General features: G+C 44.1%; 1 protein-coding gene across 3 annotated transcripts in view; it reads left to right on the top strand.

The window, feature by feature from the left end:
• Window positions 1-544: 544 nt before the first annotated feature.
• The window catches only part of si:ch73-105b23.6 (mucin-like protein), a 43,686-nt gene continuing 18,984 nt past the window's right edge, over window positions 545-25,246 (top strand). The window contains exons 1-14 of one of the 3 annotated variants that reach the window (XM_034224938.1): window positions 545-1,021; window positions 5,809-5,990; window positions 10,554-10,629; window positions 10,753-11,040; window positions 12,019-12,255; window positions 12,327-12,479; window positions 14,724-14,902; window positions 15,839-16,031; window positions 16,124-16,243; window positions 18,091-18,210; window positions 20,612-20,632; window positions 20,763-20,824; window positions 21,062-21,254; window positions 24,239-24,367. In XM_034224938.1, the coding sequence (XP_034080829.1) occupies window positions 742-1,021; window positions 5,809-5,990; window positions 10,554-10,629; window positions 10,753-11,040; window positions 12,019-12,255; window positions 12,327-12,479; window positions 14,724-14,902; window positions 15,839-16,031; window positions 16,124-16,243; window positions 18,091-18,210; window positions 20,612-20,632; window positions 20,763-20,824; window positions 21,062-21,254; window positions 24,239-24,367 (2,233 nt within the window). In that variant the 5' untranslated portion in view covers window positions 545-741. Of the gene's footprint in view, window positions 1,022-5,808; window positions 6,027-10,553; window positions 10,630-10,752; window positions 11,041-12,018; window positions 12,256-12,326; window positions 12,480-14,723; window positions 14,903-15,838; window positions 16,032-16,123; window positions 16,244-18,090; window positions 18,211-20,611; window positions 20,633-20,762; window positions 20,825-21,061; window positions 21,255-24,238; window positions 24,368-25,246 lie in introns of all 3 variants that reach the window. The other 2 variants (XM_034224930.1, XM_034224948.1) reach the window with 2 other exon arrangements.

Genomic DNA, 25,246 nt, shown 5'->3' with positions numbered 1-25,246 from the left:
GAGGAGCTAATATCAAAACTTAAAATGAATACATGAAAATCACAAATTCACAAGAAAAAACTTACTTTTTAGTATTGATCGTTAGATAATAATAATAATAATAAAAAAATAAACTTACTTTTTTCTCATTCCATTCTGAATGTATTCCCACAATTTGAGCTGTTTCTAGAAAATGAACGACTTTAAATTCATAGAGGATAATTAACTTTTTTCACTCAATATGTGAGTTTTCTTTTTTGTAAATGTACCACTGAAATGTAAAACTATAAGGTTTTGTTCTGAAAAAAGCCTGCATCTTAGTCTTTTTAAAAAAAAATATATATATTTCTAAATATACACCCCCCTCTTAAGTATTGTAGCGACCCTGCATAGGATGTCCAGGGTGTCACTCAGGCATCCCCCGTCTCTCTGCCAATCATAGCACAGTGATGCTGGTTGAGGTGCGGGCCTGTGGTTGGGGGAGCGGACGGGGGAGGGCGGGGAGTTGTGACGTAGACACTGCTATATATATATGTGTAGGGGTAGGAGTTAGGTTAGTGTGAGGTTGAACCCACAAGTGTACATGTACCTGTGATCATCTGTTGTCAAACAAGAGTTATTAAAGCCTAATAACGAGAAGCCTGTTTCCGACTCACCTTGTGAACGCTACATTGGTGTCAGAAGTGACTTTTCGAACGGAGGACGTCTATCCTGACGGGAGTCCGTAACTGCGTCACGGAGCTAGCCGGGAAGCTAGCGGAGATGGAAAAGTTCAGCAAGATGGGAGTGAAGCAGGAAAGTAGTGATGAAGAGGAAGATGGAGCATGCGGGTGGTCGAAGGACATGAGTAGAGAGTTCATGAGTGCACGGGAGGCGAGAGAGCGCCTGAGAGAGTCGGCGGTGAAGATGGCTAGAGACGCGGGAATGTCTCCGTCTTCAGCGGCATATCGCGCCATTTCCAAGCTGGATGTAAACAACAATGGCGGCGCCCATCAACCAGCAGCAGCCGCCGCCGGGTCCGTGAAAACACCCAAATACTCGGGTAAGGCAGACTGGGAGGCTTTCCATGCCCAATTTGAAATACTTGCACATGCCGGGGGGTGGTCAATAGAGACTAAAGCACTACAGCTAGCTTTGTGCCTCACAGACGAGGCTCTTTCATGTCTGCTACTGCTTAGCCCTGTGGACCGACTCAGCTATGAAGCGTTAGCGGGGGCTTTGAAGAGGGGGTTTGGACAGTGTTTCCCGCCAGAGCTGCTCTGGAACGAGTTGAGTAACCGCTGTAAGGAGTGTGGAGAGATGCTGCGTGCGTTGGCTAACAACGTGGAGAGCCTGACGTGGCGGGCGTATGCACACATGCCACCCGGAGTGCAGAGTGAGCTGGCACGTGATCAATTCATCAGGGCTCTCCGCCCTGCGGACTTGAGGGTCGAGGTACAGCTGCAGCATCCACAGTCCTTGCAGGCGGCCTTGGAGATGGCTGTGGAGAGAGAGAGAACGTGTGGAGTGGAGCTGCTAGAAGCAGAGGAGTGCCGGCAGCACCGGCTGTGAGGAGCTGCAGGGAGGAGGAGAAGCCTGCATCGGTTACCGAGATGACGGAAATGATAAGGGCTGTTTCTCTGCAGCCAACACACAGACCAAGTACCAGGGTCTGCTGGGGGTGTGGTCAGCCAGGACATTTGGCCAGAGACTGCCCCAAGGCACCCCGGGCCCAGGGAAACGACGGGGGGCCCGCATAAAGGAGAATATGTGGAACCAAGCCCAAAGACTCCCCAACCAAACCACAGCTCTATTGCCACCGACTCAGACATCCGAGGAAGGAGCCCGACAGCACAGCCGGGGGAGCCAGACTCTACGCTCTCCTGAAGAAGATGACAGCACAGGCGTGGAGCCTGTCGTTGCGGTGGGCCGTGCTGGTGGGGACTCCTGCTATGTCCCTGTCGATGTGGAAGGGGTGCCCTGCGCTGCACTGGTGGACACAGGCTCTACAGTAACCCTGGTGAGAGCAGATGTGTTGCCCAGTGGGACTATGTTCGAGCCGACATCGGTGCGTCTACGCACAGTCACAGGAGAGTTGGCGGCTATGAAAGGAAGAGGCGTGCTGTCTGTGTCGGTGGGGGGAGTTGAAGTGCGGCACCCCGTGTGGATAGCGGATGTACAGGACCGGTGTATTCTGGGTTTGGACTTTTTGAAGGCGACGGGCTGCCTCCTGGATCTTCAAGCAGGCACAGTGAGTTTCCGGGGGGGGCCTGTGATTACTATGACCCGTATCCACAACCCTGCTGAGCCTGCGGGGAGACCCCCTACACCCACCGTGAGTACCCTAGAAACCGAGGGGCAGCTTCTGCTAGAGTTCCAGGGCAGTTTTGCCATGAAGGAGGAGGAGGTGGGCCGAACGCATCTGGTGGAACACGAGATTGATACGGGGGACTCGCGTCCCATCAGGTGTCGCCCGCGCAGACTTCCCCTGGCTCGTCAGCAGGCTTGCGACGAGGCAGTGCAGAGCATGCTGCAGGCAGACATTATCGAGCCCTCCGACAGCACCTGTAGTCATGGTCCCGAAGAAGACAGGTGGCTGGCGGCTGTGCTCAGACTACTGACCGGTGAACGGGGTCACCAAGAAGGATTCATACCCCCTTCCCCGCATCGATGAGTCCCTGGACCTGGTCGCAGGGTCGTCGTGGTTCTCTTCCTTGGACCTCCGCAGCGGGTATTACCAAGTCCCTCTTGCCCCAGAGGCCAGACCAAAAACGGCTTTCTGCACCGGCCGGGGACTATGGCAGTTCAAGGTCCTCAGTTTTGGGCTGTGTAATGCCCCGGCCACCTTTGTGCGATTGATGGACAGGGTGCTGTCTGGGATTCCCCGCCAACAGTGTTTGGTTTACCTGGACGACATCCTGGTGCACGGCAGCTCGTTTGAGGCGGCCCTGGGATCTCTGAGAGTGGTGCTGGAGAGGATCAGAGCCGCTGGCTTGAAGCTACATCCAGATAAGTGTCATTTCCTGCAGAGAGAGGTCACTTTCCTGGGCCACAAAGTGGGGGGGGAGGGCATCGGCACCCTGCACGAGAAAGTGCAGGCGGTCGCAGGCTGGCCAAATCCTCACAACCAGAAACAGCTGAAGAGTTTCCTGGGCCTGGCCTCGTAATACAGGAAGTTTGTACGGGGTTTTGCTTGTACTGCCGCACCCCTGTTCCAGCTGCTGCAGAAGGACAGGGATTTCCTGTGGTCTGAGCAATGTCAAGCAGCGTTTGACGGCCTTCGGCGTGCCTTGAGTGAATCCCCGGTTCTCGCCCCAGCCAACCCCAGGCTGCTGTTCACCACGTTGGGGTAGGCGGAGTGCTCTCCCAGACTACACCAGAGGGGGAGCAGGTGGTGGCATACTTCAGCCGGGCGTTCAACAAAGCGGAGCGACGATACTGCGTCACCCGCAGGGAACTTTTGGCAGTGGTGCTGTCCATCAGGCACTTTAAGTACTACCTGTGCGGGCAGGCGTTCATGGTGAGGACGGATCACTCTGCATTACAGTGGCTCATGACGTTCAAAGAGCCAGAAGGGCAGGTCGCCAGGTGGCTAGAAGAGCTCCAATCTTTCGACTTCAGGGTGGAGCACCGGGCTGGGGTGCGCCACACAAATGCAGACGCTCTCTCCCGCCGCCCGTGTGCCGCCGGCGGATGCCACTACTGCGAGAAGAGAGAGACTCGTGAAAAGGAGCTGCTGGAGGAGGACATCGTCTGTGCGGCAGCGCAGCAAGTGGAAGAGGTTATCTGCCGGGAGCTCCAGACAGTGGATGTGACAGAGTGGAAGCAACAGCAAGAGCGGGACGCCGTTCTACAGCCTGTACTGCAGTGGGTTGAGTCGCAGCAGCGGCCACCGTGGGAGGAAGTGGCAGTGCTCTCCAAAGCAACCAAGGGGCTGTGGTCTCAGTTTGAGACTCTACTTCTGTGTCAGGGCGTACTACAGCGGGCGTGGAAGGAGCCAGCAACGGGGGAGAAGAGGTGGCAAGTGGTGGTCCCAAGGGGTCTGCAAGAGGTCGTACTCAAGGCCATGCATGAAACGGCAGGCTCTGGGCACTTTGGCGTCACTAAGACTCTCCGGCGCCTTCGTCAGGGCTGCTACTGGGGGCAGTGCAGGAGGGATGTCGAAGACTTCCGTCGCCGCTGTGATCCGTGTATGGCGCGGAAGGGCCCCCCTGGTCGTTCCCATGCTCCGCTGCAACAGTTTCCCGTCGGGGCCCCGATGGAGAGAGTAGCGGTTGATGTGGTGGGGCCTCTACCCTTGTCAAACAGGGGTAACCGCTACGTTCTCACGGCCATAGACTACTTCACAAAGTGGCCGGAGGCGTATGCTCTCCCTGATCAAGAAGCAGAGACAGTCGCAGATGCCTTGGTGGCCGGCATGTTCAGCCGTTTTGGAGTGCCGGAGACCCTGCACAGTGACCAGGGGAGACATTTTGAGTCCAGGGTGTTCGCCTCCATGTGCTCACAACTGGGCATGCACAAAACACACACCTCCCCCTAGCGACCACAGAGCGACGGACTAGTCGAGAGATTCCATCGCACCATGGGACAGCAGCTGGCCATCCTCACGTCTCAGCATCAGCGCGACTGGGACGAGCATCTGCCCCTTGTGCTCATGGCATGTCGGTCTGCAGTCCAGGAGTCCTCAGCCTGTTCGCCTGCCCTCCTCATGTTGGGGAGAGAGCTTCGAACCCCTGCTGTGTTGGCGTTTGGTCGGCCACCAGATTCCCTAGACACGCCTCCAGGTCCTGAGTACGTCAGGAGACTTCAGGACCGCCTTGATTCCGCTCACGCCTTTGACCGCGATCAGCAGAAAAGTGCTGCAGTGAGACAGAAGCGGAACTACGACACCAGGACCAGAGGGCAGCATTTCAGGGCCGGGGAGCTGGTTTGGGTCTACAGCCCACAACGAAAGAAAGGCCGGTGCCCAAAACTGGACAGTCAGTGGGTTGGTCCCTGCAGAGTACTGGAGAGGGTGGGGGAAGTGGTCTTCAGGGTGCAGCTGCCACCAAAGGGGAGAAAAGTGGTGCTCCACAGAGACAGGTTGGCTCCATACAGAGGAGTCGCTTCCCCACAGACCCAAGGAACATCGGGGCCCACAGCCGTCCCCTCGACATCCCCACGCAGGCCCCCCGGCGAACAGAGCAGCAGTCCCCCATCATGGACTGAGAGTCCCCCCATTTATTCGCCGCCTGGGCCAGATCCGGCAACCCCGGTCCTCCTGACCCCAGTCCCCCTGCCGAGAAGGCAGACACGACCCCCGGGTCGCTTCAGAGACTTTGTTTGGTAGAAAAGTTATAGTGAGACCCCTCAGTTCCTGTAGAGGGCAAGAATGCGCCCTGGTCTCACTGGAAGGGATGGTAGTCCACCCAGACCTTCCTAGTCAAAGTACAGTGTGTAGATGTAGTGTTCTGCTGTGTTTGTTTGTTCCTCGTGGGCGAGGAACTTTGTAGTGGGGGGGTAGTGTAGCGACCCTGCATAGGATGTCCAGGGTGTCACTCAGGCATCCCCCGTCTCTCTGCCAATCATAGAGCTGCACAGTGATGCTGGTTGAGGTGCGGGCCTGTGGTTGGGGGAGGGCGGGGAGTTGTGACGTAGACACTGCTATATATATATGTGTAGGGGTAGGAGTTAGGTTAGTGTGAGGTTGAACCCACAAGTGTACATGTCCCTGTGATCATCTGTTGTCAAACAAGAGTTATTAAAGCCTAATAACGAGAAGCCTGTTTCCGACTCACCTTGTGAACGCTACAGTATGATGAATGTCAATAATATGCCAGAAAACCCCCCCTTGTCGATGTTCCCTTGCAGCGATGGTGTACGGCAGCCTCCATTTCATCACCTTCGATGGGACGGAGTTCTCCTTCCAGGCCCTCGGAGAGTTTGTGATATTGCGTCTCTCCTCCTCCAGCGGCTCTAATATCTTCACCCTGCAAGGACAGACAGTCAAGCTACACACAGACGCAAAGGGGATCATTGAGGTCCCAGTGATGGTGCGCATGGCTGCCTTCCATCAGGGCATTGGCAAGGTCAGGGTCTGTGTGTGTGTGTGTAGAGAAGACAAAGTTACGGTGTCTATTCCACAGAGAGATAGTTTGTGCCTCTTGAAGAAATGGTTACATTTTGGAAAATTAAGTCTAATAATGTTCTTTCTGAGAGGAAGGTAATGAGACAGATGGTGATGGCATTCCCATTTTTGTGCATCAAGTATAGTTGGCTGGGAGATGATTAGCCTAGCTTAGCATAACGACGCAGGAGGGGAGCAGCTAGCCTACTTTTGTCCAACGTTTAAATAAAGACCCACCAACAATCAACAATTGTTGGATTAATCCTTACACAAACAGATATCCAAAAGTAAATACAGTACTCAAAATTGTAGGGAGAAATTATGCTAAGCTAATTGGCTCAAGCTTCGTTCTTGTCTGAAAAAAAGTGAGCAAATGGGTACCGGTAAATATATTCAACCCAGTCTCATGGCATTTCGTGTTCACCAACACGATTTTTAATCTATTGATTCGTGTTCACCAACACGATTTTCCCCTTTTTTTCGTGTTGCACAGCACGATTTTAAAAGCAATGTATTTCTACTGGTAATGTGTTTCGTGCCTGCAGCACGTCTTTTTCTCCGGTCGGGTCGTGGAAGACCGGAAGCTGTGTGGTTCATAAAAACATGTTCTTACTCAATATCAAGCCACAATTATTGCTTTTATTTTCAATCGTATAATTTCGGACTTTTGTTGCCGTCTGTGAGGAAAATAAATGGGGCTCAGAGCCTCAGAATACTGAAATTTGTATTTTTCAATATTTTTTTCCTTCTAATTTGTTATTCTTTTCAAAATAACACACTGTTATTTACTCACCAATAACACACAATTATCCTTGCTTTTATTTATTGGTTTGATTCCATAATCTCGGGCTTTTTTGGCGTCTGTCAGGAACTGAATTTCAAAATAAAAATAACCGGAAACAGAGGTAGGCCTATAAGGGACATTTCGAGCATCATTGCGATTGTCAACATTTCTTAGTTTAGGATGGCCGAAGACACTACACTACCCATAATCCCCAGCTATCGTTTAGGACTACAGTCCCCGTAAGGTTACGCAGAGCGTCAAACAGCTGTGTGAAATGGAACAAAACCACGCCAGACTATCCAAAACTGGAATCGAACGCCCCCCCAGAACTACACATGCTGGCTATTGTGTTTCGCTAAATGTTCTATGGGACGTCTCTACTGAACGTTTTCGTTTTTCCCACAATTAGAAGTTGCCAGTATTAAACACATTGGTGTTATCAAATGTAAAACATATAATTAATAAATGGGTGAAAATCGCTTGTGTCCATAATGCGCAGCATTAATATATACCCACATGACAGCTCATTGTTACTTTGTAATTCTACTCCACTACAATTCAGAGGTTAACCTGGCATTTTTACTCCACTACACTTATTTGAGTTACTTTGCAGATTCTGATTAATTATGTGAAATATAAACAACCCTTAAATCAGACTTTAGTTGCACCTGAGTAAAATTCAGGGAAGGTGATTGTCAAGTGCCAACAATCAGGAGAGATATTTGATAGTTGGTGCTTGAGAAGACTAAACATGTATCTGCAATTGACATGAATGGAAACGAGTAATAAAGTATATTCATTACTCGTTATTCTCTACTAATAGTTCATTAAAGACTGTATATTATGGCTATTTTGCACATCCCTTTCAAGATTTTCAAAGGTTTATTGACATATCATATACACAACTACGGTGTAGTTATGCAATTAGAGATGTCCCGATCCCTGGATCGGATCGGCCCCCGATACTGGGTTTTAAGGTGGATCGGGATCGGCAGATCCAATTAAATGTCATGGCCGATCCATAGTTAATATTTCCCATGATTCCATTGTTACGTTGTTTGTCGTTGTTGTTCTATTGCATCAGCCGCCATTATCGAGTTGGAAAAGTGGAACGGACACATATCGTTAGCTAGTTAAAATGTCTGCAGTTTGGCATCATTTTAAAATAACTACAAGTGAGTCGCCGACTGCGACATGCAAAGTCTGTGGTGTGGAAGTCTCACGAGGTGGTGCTAACAGGGTCTCCTACAACACCACAAACCTAATAAAACATCTTAAAAAGCACCACCCCGACAAACACGCCGCCTACTGTAAAGCGACAGCGTCTGCGACTGATGGACTCCATCAACAAACATCGGAAAACCGGTATCGGGAAATATCGGGATCGGATCGGAACCTATATGAAAATATCGGAACCGGATCGGAAGCTAAAAAATGAGATCGGGACATCCCTATATGCAATGAATGAAAAACTTGTTTCACAGGTTCCTCAACAGTGCATTACAAGACATCTATCAATATGTGTGTACATCCACCATTAAACTGTCATATTCTGCACATTTCTTATACTATCTACATACATAAGAGTATAATTCATATGTATAATATCAGTTAAAGTAAGTGCTTCAACAAAGTTAACATTGCAGGAAAGCAATATATTAGACGTTAAGTACTTTGTCAGGCTTAATATTTATCTGTAGATAGATACCCCAATTCTTATTTAAAAGAAGACCTTAATCTAAAATATTATTTAATGTTTAAATAAAGGTTCATTCGTTTTTCTGTTTTGCACCTCCTCCTATTAATATCTTTGTACATCCTGCACTAAACATTTTTATTGTAGAGATCACTTATAGTATCTTCTTGATTTTTTATATTCTATATTTCTATATATATATATATATATATGTACTCTTAATATTTTTGTAATCAAATATAACATAAAAACAAGAATTCAATAACGTGCTTAAACCACTAGGAGGTGCACACAAGGTACACACAGCCATAATAACTTTGTATTATTAGTGTATAGACACTTATGTATGTACAACATCTGAAGATGTGTAGTTTTATTCATGCTTTCACATAATTTTACAGCATATTGCTATACTATTTCAGACTCAGTATTTACATTCTTACATTCAAAGAAAATCAGTAATATCTTTAAAAACTACAAGTCCTTTTATATCAGCTGTGCACCGTTATGGTGTAAATATAACCTATCTATGAATTAGATCAAATGTAAAAGTCAGCCGAATTAGTGTTGATACTGCAAGGAGACGTATTGTGTGAAGAGAAATTGAAGATGTTCTTTAATTGTTGATATATTTATGATCCACGTCAAGTATTCAGTTTCGGCGGCATTTCTTCAGTTTTTCCAAAGGTCTTCTCATCAGGGCTCTATAAATAAAGAACTACGGCAGATCTGTAATATGTAATGCAGCCGAACCGTGTATTACAATGCCGTTATGTGATGACTTTCAAAGAGAAAATGCGTACCGTCACTTGTGTCACAAAGCGCATTTGCGTACCGACGTACTTGTGAAGCTTTTCCAGAAGGCGGTTAGATCACCGGACGACAGAGTCGGTCTCCGTGTGCACAGACAGGGCTGCTGTTAACGTCGGTCTGTACAACGGAATTGTGCCAAAACTACGCCAACCGGCTGCGGAGGGAGACTCCCCCCCCCCCCCCCCCCCCCCCTTCACTGGAGAACTGCGCTAAAACAGCTGATCACAACGTTCACACTCTGTGGTCACGAAGTACTCCACTAGCCGCCGCCGCCTCCCCTTTGTCGACTTTCCTGAAGTACTCCCCCGTTGATAGAAATCAACACGTAATGAATTAAGACCCCACGGTTTGATGATTGATAGGTGTGTGGGTTGTCTCTAATTTTGACACGCAGAAAAATGTTATAATAAACATAGATACTGTGTTAAATGGAAATATCCGCCTTCTTTCATTTATCTTTCCATTCCCACAACAATATACATAAATAAATGGCATATTTTGGATATAGTTCGAATGGTGATTAATCATGATTAATTAATTTTTAAGCTGTGATTAATCTGATTAAAAATTGTAATCGTTTGACAGCCCTAAATTAAACCAATAAATAAAAGCAAGGATAATTGTGTGTTATTGGTGAGTAAATAACAGTGTGTTATTTTGAAAAGAATAACAAATTAGAAGGAAAAAAAGATTTCAAAAATACAGATTTCAGTATTCTGAGGCTCTGAGCCCCATTTATTTTCCTCACAGACGGCAACAAAAGTCCGAAATTATACGATTTAAAATAAAAGCAATAACTGGCTTGATATTGAGTAAAAACATGTTTTTATGAACCACACAGCTTCCGGTCTTCCACGACCCGACCGGAGAAAAAGACGTGCTGCAGGCACGAAACACATTACCAGTAGAAATACATTGCTTTTAAAATCGTGCTGTGCAACACGAAAAAAAGGGGAAAATCGTGTTGGTGAACACGAATCAATAGATTAAAAATCGTGTTGGTGAACACGAAATGCCATGAGACTGGGTTGATATATTATAACAGTCACACAATCATTTTTCGATAATAGATAAAGTACCCAAGTATTCCCTCTGCAAAATCCACTCATCCAATTGTAAAAGCAGACTGGAATGAATATTTAAAAAATAATGGTAAGTCCTACTTTGACCTCTAATATTCACATAATTATTTTCAGATTGAATGGAGATGTGCAGAGAAAGGAGATGGACTGCAGCTTTTTGTAGATGATGCCAATGTCCCAGTCACAGTTGGTAATGGTCCCCACACACATTACATTAAATAATACGGTTTTACAGTTAACATCAAGACTAATATTATACCCAACCTGCCTTTTATCCAATGTTTTCAATGTGAAATCACCACTGTCCTTTCAGGTGTGGTGCACATGGGTGAGAGGGACTTTGCTGTGCGCTGTGTGTCAGTGAGTCGTTGTGCGGCGGTGTATGCCGGTGGTCTCCATGTGGTGGTGTGGAGGGAAGCCCACAATCAGCTGGCGGTCATGGTGGAGGTTCCTCAGACTTTCTACAACCGCACTGTGGGCCTCATGGGTCAGTGGAGCTCCAACCGCTCCGACGATTTCCTCATGTCCGACGGCAGGCTTGTCCCCTCACTGGACCTCTACCCCCCCTCAGAGGCCAAGCTGCATGACTTCGGCTTGTCCTGTAAGTGGACCATAGATTCATAATGTTATTGTAAGTGAATAGTAAGCAAGGCTAAGAAGGGGACTACAGGTGGTCCTCTACCCCACTTAGGTGCTCTGTTGCATCAAATCTTAACAATAGAGTATTCCCTCCATGTTGTGGTGAGCTTTTGAAGACGCTATAATCAATATTTATGTCTTAACATTGGGTCAAAAGAATATGTGTAAAGAGAAGGGGGCTATTTGTAGTGATTAAGAGAATTTACAAGCCAAGTCTTTTAGCATCTTTCACCTAATAGTCTAATAGTCTTGGTTTAATATCCCTCAACTTCAATACATTCAAAGTGACATTGTAAACATGAACAACATGTTCTTGTTTTGGCTCTTTAAACATTTTTTAAAAAAATCCTTTCCAGCTATGTGCATAGTTCTTTTACGTAAAGCCTACTGCTAGGCTTTTTAAAGAATGTTTGAAAAACCTTTCGATATCTTAGTCTTTTATTAGGTTTAATGGTGCTTTTTTTTCTCCTTATGAACAAAAATGTGGGCTTTTCATTAACAACTCACAGCCTCTTGCCACTTTCGTACATCTCTGTTAGTTGTCAAAGAAAGCCCACATGCAATTTGCTGTAAGAAAACTAAAAAAAAACTAAATGGTGACGCTTATTCCAAATGCACTTACATCATAAGAAAGCTCTTAAAACCAGAATAATGTTCGAATGTCTGACTTTTTTTATCAGAAAAACCCAAGTTGAATATGATGAATTTGTTTCTAGTAAAAAAAATTGCAATAATGTCACATTTGAAGCAAAAGTGGAATATATGTGTGCATATGAATAGTGGGCCCTCCATACATGACATTTAACAATATTGGGACACCCTGCACTAACCTTGTATTTTGTCAAGGAAATAATGGGTGAGTCATGCCTCTCCGAGATTATAACTCCCCAAGTTTGGGGGTGTTGTGCTCAGCTCCAACTGTCTACCTGTGTATTTCCAGGGGCAGTTCCCGTCCCAGAGAGCCTGCTGTTCTCTCCACCTCCACTTGCTCCACTGCAGCCTGCCTCCTCTCAGCAGCTCCTGGAGAGCCTCAGTCCTGCGGAGGTGGAGGAGCTGAGGAGAACCTGTAAAGGCAGCATGCAGTGTGTCCACGACACCATAGCAACCGGCAGCTCTGACCTGGGTCAGCGCACTCTGGCTGCCAAGAACCAATATCAAAATCTGGCTCTTGTATACGGTAAGGACTTTTAATTTGAAATGTTTTGTGTTTCCCCCATTGACCTGTTCTAATTTAATGTGGTCTGCTAGGTAACATGCCTCCCATAGTGACGGAGCCCACAGTGATTGGCTGTAAGGTCAACTTCACTGTCAACGTTCAGTTTGTTGCTCAGGACCCAAATGGAGACCCCATCACCTACTCACTGCTCCACCCCAGGCCTCCCCGGACCTCCATTGGCAGCAGTAAGACACACACACACACACACACTAGGGCTGAACGATATACCGTGTCATGGCGATAACCGCGATATGCGCATGCACACTGCAGGGACGTGCGGTTTTATTCTTTTTTTTTTTTTAAATGCGCACTTTAGCACAGAATTCAAAATAAAGATACCCTTATTACTTATCGAAACTGCACATACAATATATCCGATTAAAGCTGAGACTCCACAGATTATTTAAGTATAGTATCTAAGCGATCCGATCTCGCAACAGGGGAAGCAAACACAGACATCACAACACGTACCTTTTAGGGAGCTTCTAGGGGAGATCGTCTCACCGTAGCTGTCAATCTGATCAAAAGACGTGTTCAATGGCATTAAAATGACAAAAAACGCGGCTGAATCGGTTGATCCATAGGTTGATAATGTATATGTGGCTTTGAAGCAATTGTTTATAATCCATAATTCCATTTTTATGTAAAAATCGGAGCACAAAAGTTAGCTGCTAATGGTAGCCACCAGAGTGTATGCAGCTTCCGGTTTTGGCTACGCGTCACTCTCACTCCTTATTTGGTCATGTGTGTGTGTTAGATTGCGCTGGACTGCCGCATAGCCAAGACCGAAAGCAGCAGCCACTCTGGTGGCTACCATTAGCAGCTAACTTTTGCTCTGCGATTTTTACATAAAAATGGAATTTTGGATTATAAATGAAATAATTTTTTTATACAGAGACGTTAAAAACCTATGGATTAACCGATTCAGCCGCGTTTTCTCTCGTTTTAATGCCATTGAACACGTCTTTTGATTAGATTGACAGCTACGGTGAGACATCTCCCCTAGAAGCTACGTAAAGGTACGTGTTGTGATGTCTGTGTTTGCTTCCCCTGTCCGAGTTCGGATCACTCAGTGATGATACTATATACCTAAATAATCTGTGGAACCTCAGCTTTAATCGGATATCTTGTATGTGCAGCTACGATAAGTAATAAGGGTACTTTTATCTTGAGTTCTGTGCCAAAGTGCGTTAGCATTTTTCGCTCAGGGGTCATTTAGATGCTTCTTATGAGACTTGTGTTTTGTTTTGGTAAAAATGGTTTGTATCGTCAGTTAGCTGAGATTATTTCCGTTAATCTGGTATAACACATTAATAGGTTCTTAACACACACACACACACACACACACACACACACACACACACCACACACACACACACACACACACACACACCACACACACACACACACACACACACACTTCCCCTTAAAATGTTTTTCCAAAAACAGCCCCCTCCTCCATCAGAGTTACACATGACGTTCCTCTTGAGATTTGTTATTGGGTTTGTGAGCCTTATTTTCGCCAGATGGGACATTTCAGAGCTGAGTCAGTGGATGGGTCACACTGACAGACACGCACAGGGAAACAGAAGGCTCAAACAGTCATGTATGAAATGATGTTTTTTTATTACAAATCTATGATTATTTTTACAAAAAAAAAGTGGATACGTACAGCAGAATTGTGCACCTGTTAAGTGTCAGAAATATAAAGGCAACAATTATTTTAAAATGTAATGTAACATACCTTACTGCTTTCTGTCCTATTGACTGTTCCTTCTGAGAAGATTAATTCCAATATTTTAACAATTGCTCATAACAATTTACAAAAATAACAAATGATTCTTCCAGATCTTTTTTTGAGGATAACCAAGAACATTAATGCAACTAGAAACAAATATTTCCATGTCTAATATTAAACACACAGTTTTTCTACTGTCAATATGTTAATATGTTAAAATGTTTGTATTTTAAGGTCAGGGGGAAACTAATCTGAATCTAACTTTCCCCCCCAAAAATACATTGCAATCCAATTGTTGGAAGATATAATTGCAAAAAAAACTTTTCAAAATAGTACCAACTCAACAGGATTGATCTTGCAAGATATTTGACTTTTATTTCCATTTTATTTGGTGTTGTAATATTTATTTTCTTTTTGTTATATTTTTGTGTTGATTTTTTTATTATTATGAGGTTATATTTTTGTCATCATATTCGCGTTTGTGTATTTTTTGCCTGTATAAAATAAAATACAATAATGACAAAAAGTAATGTTGTAAGTGTAAATAGTTTTTTTCTTTTTTATTGTCTAAAGTTTTTCAACACTGTTTCCCTGCCATTATTATGCAAATGACCATTAATATACATACTGTATATAGGTTTCTGTTATGAAGGCGTTCCTATATGCTATACCTTTGTGCTTGTTGCTCCAGGGGACGGCTTCCTGACCTGGATGCCCCTCACCACACAGCCAGTCCAGCTGACCATCAGAGTCAGTGACGGGCTCTCCAGCTCCCTGTTCACCCCCATCCTGCACGTTTGCAACTGCCTTAACGGAGGGACCTGCCAGTATGAGAGTGTCACTGAAAACCTCCAGCAGGGGACTTTTCAGGTACATTTTTGATATGCAACAGTTTTTCTCATGACATGTTAAGGTTGATTTCCCTCAACAGAAACAAGCAGTTTTATATAGAGAGGTTCATATTAGTATTTAGTGCCTCAACTGTGACATTTCTCCATACTTTAATGTTCAAAAAGCACCTCTTTTCACCTTCTGTCTGAAACCAGAGCCCAGTCTGCTCCGATTGGTTAGCTGGCTCTGTTGTGATTGGTCAACTGCTTAGAGAAGTCCCTCCCCTAAGCCTATCCCGTCCAATGTGTTGGAGTGCTATTGAATGGAAATGCATTGGTTACACAGTGATGTCACTATGTTTCTGAGGTAAACAAAAGAGTCAAAACAAGGCTTTACAAGTGGGGTGGGGGGGGGGAGAGAAACACCCTCTGCAGGGATCTTTGGGAATTTAGGCTTTGCAGAACATGTACACGTAAACAAAAAACTATAAAACATACTACAGGAAAGGGAAAACCCAAAGAGCATAATAGGGCCTCTTTAAGTGAGCATATCTATCTACCCCAATTATTCAAGTGGCTAGCATTATAATAACTCATTGAACCCTTTACATTCTAACAACAAATGCTTCAGAGAAGCTTTCCTTTTTAGAAATGCATGAGCATATTGCCGTCCCACAACTCCTTGCTCCACCAATGAACAATTCACATAATTTAATTTGACCCATATATCCAGTGAATTTTAATCCCAAATTTAGCAATCCCCAGTGCCAGGGGTCTGATCCCTGGGGTTCTGCCCCAACTCCCCGCCAGATCTGCAAACGTTCTGTTGCTTCCGGTACCCAGGTTTGACCCAGCTCATGCTGCTAGCCTAATTGGAGTTATATGAAAAAGTGTGGGACAAGTATTATTTTCTATTTATGCAATATGTTATTTTGTCTATCCCTCTTCCTTTCTGTTCATATCTCTTTCCTCCCAGGTGGTGGGGTGCCTGTGCCCAAAGGGGTTCAGTGGAAAGTTCTGTGAGAAAACTTCAGACGTATGCAAAGGCAAACCCTGTTTCCGAGGCGTTCAGTGTCAGTCAGAGACAGAGCCCGGACAGTTTACCTGTGGAGAGTGTCCCAAAAATGCTGTCTCTGGAGGAAAACAGGGATACAAGTGCTTTGAGCATGGTCTGTAGTGCTTTGTGCAGTCATATTATCAGATGTGTCCCATCCCGTATATTAATATTGATCTCACTCTTGCTTCTCTGTATTCCTTTCAGACATGTGCAGCCCTCCTTTCCCCTTCCCCTGCCACAAAGATGCCGACTGCCTCAGCACCAAACAAAACTTCACCTGCACATGTAAGCCTGGCTTTACGGGAGACGGACGCAACTGCACAGGTACTGCACAGCAAAGGCTACGTTACATTACATTACATTGCATTTAGCTGACGCTTTTATCCAAAGCGACTTACAATAAGTACATTCGACCAGGAAGACACAACCTTGAAGAAAACAGAATCATATAAGTACATCAGGTTTCATAGAGCCAAACATTTCAAGTGCTACTCAACTGGCTTTAGGTAAGCCAGTCCTTTATTAGTATAAAAGTGCTTCGTTAATAGTTCTAACGCTCGAAGTGGAGTCGAAAGAGATGAGTTTTCAGTTTGCGCCGGAAGATGTGCAAGCTATCTGCCGTCCTGATGTCAATGGGGAGCTCATTCCACCATCTTGGAGCCAGGACAGCAAACCCACGTGTTTTCGCCGATGGGAACTTGGGTCCCCCTTGCAGCGAGGGCGCAACGAGTCGTTTGGCTGATGCAGAGCGTAGTGCACGCGCTGGGGTGTACGGTTTAACCATGTCCTGGATGTAGGAAGGGCCAGATCCATTCGCAGCATGGTAAGCAAGTACCAGTGTCTTGAAGTGGATTCTAGCAGTTACCAGAAGCCAGTGAAGGGAGCGGAGGAGCGGAGTGGTGTGGGAGAATTTAGGAAGGTTGAAGACCAGACGAGCCGCTGCATTCTGGATGAGCTGCAGAGGTCAGATGGCACATGCAGGTAGACCAGCCAGGAGGGAGTTGCAGTAGTCTAGGCGTGAGATGACGAGAGCCTGGACCAGAACCTGAGTCGCTTTCTGAGTCAGCTGGGGACGTATCTTCCTGATGTTGTAAAGCGTGTATCTGCAGCAACGGGTTGTAGCAGCGATGTTTGCAGTGAAGGACAGGTTGTTATCTAGGGTCACACCCAGATTCCTTGCAGTCTGAGTCGGGGAAACAACTGAGGTGCCGATGTTGATTGTTAGGTCAAGAGTGGGACAATCTTTTCCCGGGAGGAAGAGCAGTTCAGTCTTGTCAAGGTTGAGCTTGAGGTGGTGAGCAGACATCCACTGAGTGATGTCGGCTAGACAAGCAGAGATGCGTGCAACGACCTGGGTCTCTGAGCGGGGAAAGGACAGAATTAATTGGGTGTCATCAGCGTAGCAGTGGTAAGAAAAACCATGCGGGCTAATGACTGATCTGAGCGAGTTTGTGTACAGGGAGAAGAGGAGGGGACCAAGAACAGAGCCCTGAGGGACCCCCGTAGTTAATTGACAAGGGTCGGACTACGTCATGCTGAAAGAGCATTGTCTTGACTTGGGACATCACTTGGGACTTGTCGGTCTTGATTTGGGAATTTATTTGGGACTTGTTTGTCTTGAGTTATGACTTGACTCGGGACTTGTCAGTGTTGATTTGGGACTGGTAAATCTTGGTTTGGGACTTTACTTGGGACGTGTCAGTCTTGACTTTGTTGTTTATTGAGACAAGTTGTTTTTAATTTGGGATTTAACTTGGGAGATGTTAGTCTTGACTTGGGATTTGACTTGACTTGTAAATCTTGACCTCTGACTTGTCAGTTTTGATTTGGGAATTGACTTATGACTTGTTTGTCTTGACTTACACCAGTCTTCACTTGGGACTTGGGAGTGGTTAGTCTTGACTTTGGGTTTGACTTGGGACTTCTACATTTTGACTTAGAACTAGACTGGGGACTTGTCAGTGTTGAAGTTGGATTTAACTTGGCACTTATCGGTATTGACTTGGGACTTGTACGTTTTGACTTGGACTTGACTAGTGTATGGAGTACAAATATTGAGTTGTGACTTCAAATCAATGACTTGTAGCCACCCCTGCTATTCAGCCAACATTTGAGTATGAATACCAGCACATGTATTTTACATGTTTGACCTGTCTCCGTCTGTGTCGTAGATGTAGATGAGTGTGCAGAGCTGGCCACCTGCCCGAATGCTAAGTTTGAGTGTAAGAACACGCCGGGCTCTGTCGAGTGCTTCTGTCGATACAAGAAGACCAGGGACACTGATGGATGTGGTATGTGCATGTTTGCCTTTCTGTGTTTAAGTGTATTACCAGCAACACACACAAGTAAAATATAATGTATTCACTGAGAGAACACCTTAATTACTGCATCATATTTTAGGAATCATGTCTTAACCCTCCTGTTATCCTCAGATTTACTTTACACCCGTTATCCTCTGATGTCAATTTGACCCCAGTAGTTTAAAACTCAAGACAATGATCATATTCCAAATGTTAACCAACATGTATGTCTCTGGTGCTTTAGGTATCTTAGTTGACTACCTAAATAACCATTTAAATAAAACATTACCCCAACCCTCCCCCTACAGACCCCTTTATACATCCAGAATTCCTATTATGTGACTATCGACAAATATATAAATCACCATCAAATCTCACTGACTGAAATACAATGTTAAAGTAAGATCTTTTTGATGTTGTTAAAGGACCAATAACTAAAGCAGAGGGTAGTTTTTTTTATTACAATGACGCATTTACATGTAATAGTCACCTCAATATCATCCTACACAATCAACACAAATATGTGTAAAATATTGACATTTGTATGTTCAATTCAATTCAAGTTTATTTATATAGCCAAATATCACAAATCATATTTGTCTCAGAGGGCTTCACAAATCCACAAACACAATTGACAATGTAAACGCAATGTAAAACAATGTAAAAACAACAAACGTATCTTACAAGATCAATGTGAAAATACCAATTTAAAGAGGAACATAACACAATGACACAAATACAGTTAGAGTACAATCATTAAAATTCCATAAAACGAAGGGTCCATGAGGATGTATAAAAGGGGGTTTAAAACTTAACTGTACGCTGTACCAAAGAAGAAAATCTTCAACCGACTCTTAAATGTGTGGACACTGTCTGCCTCCCTAATCGTCACTGGAAGTTGGTTCCAGAGGAACGGAGCTTGGTAGCCGAAAGCTCTAGCACCTGGTCTTATTTTGTGGACTTAAAAGACAAATCCTCGTCAAAGATAACACCAAGATTTTTTACAGTGGTGCTGGAGGTCAAGGTAATACCAGCCGAATAAATTATGTTGTTGGACAGTTTGTTCCGAAGGTGCTGGGGGCCAAATATAATGACTTCTGTTTTGTTAGAGTTTAATAATAGAAAGTTGCTGGTCATCCATGTCTTTATGTATGTGAGGCATTCTTGCAGTTGAACTAATGGAAATTGTTCACCTGGTTTAATTGATAGATACAATTGTGTATCATCAGCATAGCAATGAAAATTGATGGAGTTATTCCTCATGATATTGCCCAATGGTAGCATATATAAGATGAACAGGATGGGTCCAAGTACAGACCCTTGCGGTACTCCATGACTGACTGTAGTTTGTATTGAGGATTCATCGTTGACAGATACAAACTGAGACCGTTTTGATAGATATGACCTGAACCAGCTTAGTGCAGTTCCCCTTATACCTATTAAAAGTTCTAATCTTTGTAGTAGTATTTTATGGTCAATAGTGTCAAAGGCAGCACTCAGATCTAACAGAACCAGGATAGAGGCAAGTATATGTATATGTTTTATACTACTAAAACAGCCTGGGGTCAAATTGACCCCAAGGAACAACGATACGTACAAAGATTGTACAGGACATTTAAAAAATATCTTCATGTTCATTTTATGTTTACCCATTAGTCCACACTAAATTAGGAAAAGTAATGAAATACTAAGCAAAAAAAATAATGTGAACCATTTTTTTAGATACGTTAACGGTTAAACATTGAATGGGGCCAAGTTGACCCCAAGGATAACAGGAGGGTTAACACTTTTTTGAATATTTCAACTAAATTATTTTGAGAATATGGAGGTTTGTTCACAAATTGTCCCATGTACTCCTTAGGAAATCTGTTAAACATCAAAAGACAAAGTGAAACAGTTCAATGTCAACTAATAAGTTGTTGAAATGTTAATAAAACCAAATAAATTGTTACCACATTATGAAATATATACAAATATCAGCAGAAATGATAATAATATATAATCAACCAGAATAACGGAAATTGCCAATGTGATTTGCTAAGCACTGATACAGCAATTGATGTATCAGGAACTCCACAAATAGATAAGCCTATAAGTGATCCTCAATGTATGGCTGGCAGGCCAAATCCGGCACGTCAACCATATTCTAATTAACAATTAAATTGAATTGATTGAAAATAGAAATTATTTGTTTTTGTATAGTAACTAAGGTGCTTCCTGTCGTTTAGCAAAAGTGGCCCCAGGGCAAAGCAAGTTAATCAGGAAAGAATCTCTTACTGCAGTGCCAGTTTGCACATTTCTGAAAACAATGATGCTCTACAACAGACAGCAGTGTGTCATCTGTGTAAGGAACGCACTTCTGAATGATGTGTTCGTATGTGTTTCTCTGCAGGTGACCTTGCCAATCCTCCAGGTAAAGCCTCCCTCTTTGTCTTCATTAACATTATTATAGCTCTGGTTTTCCTTTGCTGTTACCATGGTAAACTGGCCCATATATTGTATTGAGTCTGTATAAAGCTGTGGATACTGTTCTGCTTCTGCAGGGGGAAATGTGTTCAACGTCTCTGTGGTCTGGGTGCCGAACAGATCTGATGGACTCAAACAGGTGTCTTGAGTGTGTGTGTGTGTGTGTGTGTGTGTGTGTGTGTGTGTGTGTGTGTGTGTGTGTGTGTGTGTGTGTGTGTGTGTGTGTGTGTTGTGTGTGTGTGGTGTGTGTGTTGGTGTTTGTTTGTTGTGCATGCCAGTGTTTGCTGCTAATACATAGATTTGAACGAAATAATTAAATATATAAAAACAAATTCCTACACTGCATAATGCTAATCTGTTTCTGCTTCTTTCCCAGCTGGTAGACATTCTGTCCATGGGTTTCCAGAACAAATTCTACAACGCCAGCAAGAAGGATCCAGCGCAGGGCTGCCCGCCAGGTGTGGCAGAGTATCGTATCAACATGTCCAGTGACACGCCGCACTGGTACATCAGAGACTACATGGCCAGAGTCAGCAGCCACTATAACATGAGAGGCATAGAAGTTGATGGTAAACTACCAATCCTTTAACCCTTGTGTGGTGTTCATATTTGTGTTACTCAGCCAGTGTTTGTGGGTCTGGTGGACCGTCCCGCTGCCTTTTTGGGTTTCAATTCAACACAATCAAACTATTTTATGTTAAAATACTCAACAGATGTTTACTTCATTTCAATTACAAGCAATATAAACAGCATATATGGTTAATATTTGCCCTTTTACATTTGTTACTATAGATCACATTAATGAGTTAAAGTGCTACTCGTTTTTTTGCCCGCTGACTGGCTGGTCCTGTGGCTTGTCTTTTTTTTGTAACTAGCTGATGCTCAATCTCATCCTCTTCTTCAAAGTCACTGTCAGACTCAGAATTCTCAGAAATGTGATCCTCACATTCTGAAACCTCTTCCTCTTCCTCTACATCATCATCAAATGGTTCTCTGTCTTCCAAAATCATTTGCAAGGCCCTCTGAGCAGAGAATAGTTTGGCCATCTTGATCAGTTGTGATAGGGACCCAAACTGGCGTAGCTGTATTTATTTACCCCAAATTTGCAGTTGGGATAGAATGTGAAAAAAATAAAGATTGGTTTCCGCTAGACATAATGTGGGAATGTAAGAGCAGACAGGTGTCCGTGCTTGAATTTATCCACACACACACACACACACACACACACACACACACACACACACACACACACACACACACACACACACACACACTTTTGTCCAGTGGACTCGAACATCCTGTATGTCATATAAATGTGTAGGGGGGGGTGTACAGTGGGTGGTCATTGAAAATGTGTTCTGATATATGTTCTTCACAGAAAATGAGCCAAGGCCATTGAGTGTGAGTTTGAAAAAAAAATGTATCATATCATTTTTCTTTAGCTAAATAATGAAAACGGGTCCCACAGACCCGAACACCATACGTGATTTTCATCAATGTTTAACTTCAGCAAAATTATTAATTAAGATTATATATTGTAGCGGACTCTTTGTCTGTGCTTAATCATTAGCAATCAACTAATGTGCCTTGTGATGTTTCACCTTCATAATAACACAGTAACTGTCGGACCTTTTCTTAACCTTTTTTTCCCAATTTGGGATTAATCAAGTATATCTTATCTTATCTTAATAGGATCTGTGTTCACAAAGATATTTTAATGTTTTGTTCTACGACAGGGGTATTCAACTAAAATTCAACCAGGTACAGTTAGAGAAAATCTCCCCATGCAAGGGTCCGGAACATCAAAATGTCTAAGTTGCTTTATGAATTAGTGTGATATATATTGAAGTGACCTGTAGGTTTATCAACGTCTGCATGTAATCAACAACTGACTGCCAATCAAATAAAGAAAGTACAATTCATAAACAACAATATTTATTGTCAATTAACATTGAACTATACAGATATACAGTAAAATACTGTGGATATGTGTAATGTTCCTCTCGGGCTGCATTTAAAAATAAAATAGGAGAAAATAAATAAAATAGCTTTTGAAAATATGTGCATCTTAAAAGTGCTTAATTTTAGATAAATAAAATAAAGTGTAGCAGCAGCTTGAGTTTCCCTTTTTCTTTGTTAACCGTTTCACATCATGACTTAACAGTTTCAGCCGATTATAGAACAATATCAGTCTTTACACATCATAACAACTGAACAGTTTTAAAGTTTCTCTTTCTTTCCCTCTTATATTGCAGTCCCTCACTCACTTTGTTCTGTTCAGTGCGAGAATTGAGCTCGAGCTTGTCCTGCCAGGAGTTTAAATGTGGGTTGAAATGGTGTCAGGGCCATTCTCATACACACATGCAGGTGCTCATTGGTTAGCTTCAGTTAGCCTGCCCTGGAACGATATTTATTTTTTGTGACCTCAGTTCTGACTTGAGAGGGAATGTTTGGTCAAACACTTTGTGTTTTGTCTCATAGTGGCGTTTTGGCACTTTTAATGAGCGCCACGGTCTCTGAACAAATGAGACACACTGGTTCTGTGCTCCCAGTGGGCAGGATGAACATGAATGAGTCCACTCAGGGTTAAAAGCTCTGTTCTCACTGTCCACTTTCCTCTTCTTGGAGAGTGCCATGTGTAATTATTTGTCTCTCCCTGTCTGCCGCTAACACGCCTGTTCACTCTCCTCTCCGCTTCTCTCCCTGTATCGCTAATTATTCTCTTCACTCACTTTCCTCTCCGCTTCTCTCTGCCGCTCTCTCGTCTCTTCTTCTGTGTTTCTCTCCCTGTATTGCTCACTCATCTCTTTCGCCCCCTGTCGGCAGCGGTTAAAATAGAATCGCCCCGTCAAAATTGAAATCCCCTATTAATGTATTGATTATAGGTCCGGGTCCGTATAGGTCGGCGTCTGGGTCCGGATCCGGACCGCGGTCCGCCTTTTGCCGACCCCTGTTCTACAACATAAAATATGCTAGTAAATTCCAAAATTGTGAATGTCTGAGGCTCCCATGTGACATACAAATGATGGTTTCTAGGAAGTGACTAAATTCTTCTGCCGTTTGCATTTGCGCTCTAAAAATCATTAAAAAGTAATTATATGTGGAGATTATCCTGCTGAAAACAAAATCGTAAACATGTTTTTGCAAAGTATCTTCTCTACAATATTCCAAGATCCAATGGAAACTATCATTGCTTTTTGCTCACTTGGTTGGCCTACAAAATTACATCATCACCGCACCACTCTATGTAAAGCGGTTAAAATATTCTAAATATAGCGTACACCTAAACTGATATGGGTTTGTTTAGGTAGGTCTTTCTTTTAGGGGGCTAAAATATGCTTTGCTTCTGGTGCTACTATCTGTTTCTCAAAACTGGGGGCATGCTGACCACCATCTCCTGGTATTACAGTGACTTTGGACAGCTAACTCATACAACCCCACTCAAAAACATCCAAGCTATCACTTTAAGCAATCCAAAATACTGCAGCACTTTGTTATAAAATATAAACTAAACTTCTTTTTCCACTTGCTGTTGGACTGTCCACACTTACAGATCTGGATGAGTGTAAGGCCAAGGAGGTGGTGTGTGTCTATCCTGCCCTATGCACCAACACGTACGGAGGCTATAGGTGTGTTTGCAACGGCACGATGGACGTTGAGAAGAGCCAGTCCTGTGTATTAGGTGAGGGTCTTGAGCATACTTTGCATCCAAAGTCCTATAGAGGGAGAGGACGCTGGTGCTTGTTTGTTTGCCGCTTCTCCTACGCCTCAGAGTTTGTATCTGCTTTTAAGCAATTGTATCTGCTTTTAACCTGTTTAGCCCGAGAGCTATAGCTATAGTTACATGGCTAAACGTTTAGTCTGTTTTAAAAGTGTTTTTATATCTTAAACCTCGTGATCATTGACGGCTTCGGACCTGACGGCTGTCGGGACTCACCTGCTGCATCGCCCTAATTCGCCGACTATCTTCGGCGACTGCTTGCCTCTCTCCCACTACTAGTGGGATAGCAGGCGGACTCCCAAGCCTCTGTTTCATTGCTGGACCTGAGGTATACTAACGGGACAGCCTTCCAGCTGTCTCGTTGCTGTTAGCCCTCGCTGCTAATGACCGCTACCAAACTTCTTCGGCGCCCGACCTGTTGACATGTTGAGGTTTTCCATTCCCCAATTTCTGAGTTTCAACCACTCCAACGTTCCAACCTGCACCTCAGTCAACACCTTGGACTTCTTCGTCGAAGAAGAGGGAAAACTGTATATTCCCAGCACGGAGATGCAGAAATTCCATCCATCTACTCTGTCTGCCGTCTTGTCGCGCATCTGACGTGTCATCAGAGCCCAGTCACGACGGGGTCAAAGCGCGCCAGAAACATTACGAGACCGCTGCATGAAAACACAGAGAGCATCGCGAGATCGCCACACACGAAGGAGTCTGGAAAACGTGGAGTGGATTTCAGCCTCCTCCGGCCCCTACAGAGACTCACCACATCTTCCAAAGCCAAAATAGAACGTCTGAATACACAATCACTCAGTAATAAAGCATCCTTCATTCAAGACCACATAA

This window comes from Gymnodraco acuticeps, unplaced genomic scaffold (assembly GCF_902827175.1).
Source record: "Gymnodraco acuticeps unplaced genomic scaffold, fGymAcu1.1, whole genome shotgun sequence".
NCBI classification, from domain to species: Eukaryota; Metazoa; Chordata; class Actinopteri; order Perciformes; family Bathydraconidae; genus Gymnodraco; species Gymnodraco acuticeps.
Note: the sequence above shows the minus strand (reverse complement) of the source record. Positions and strands in the feature narration are given on the sequence as shown.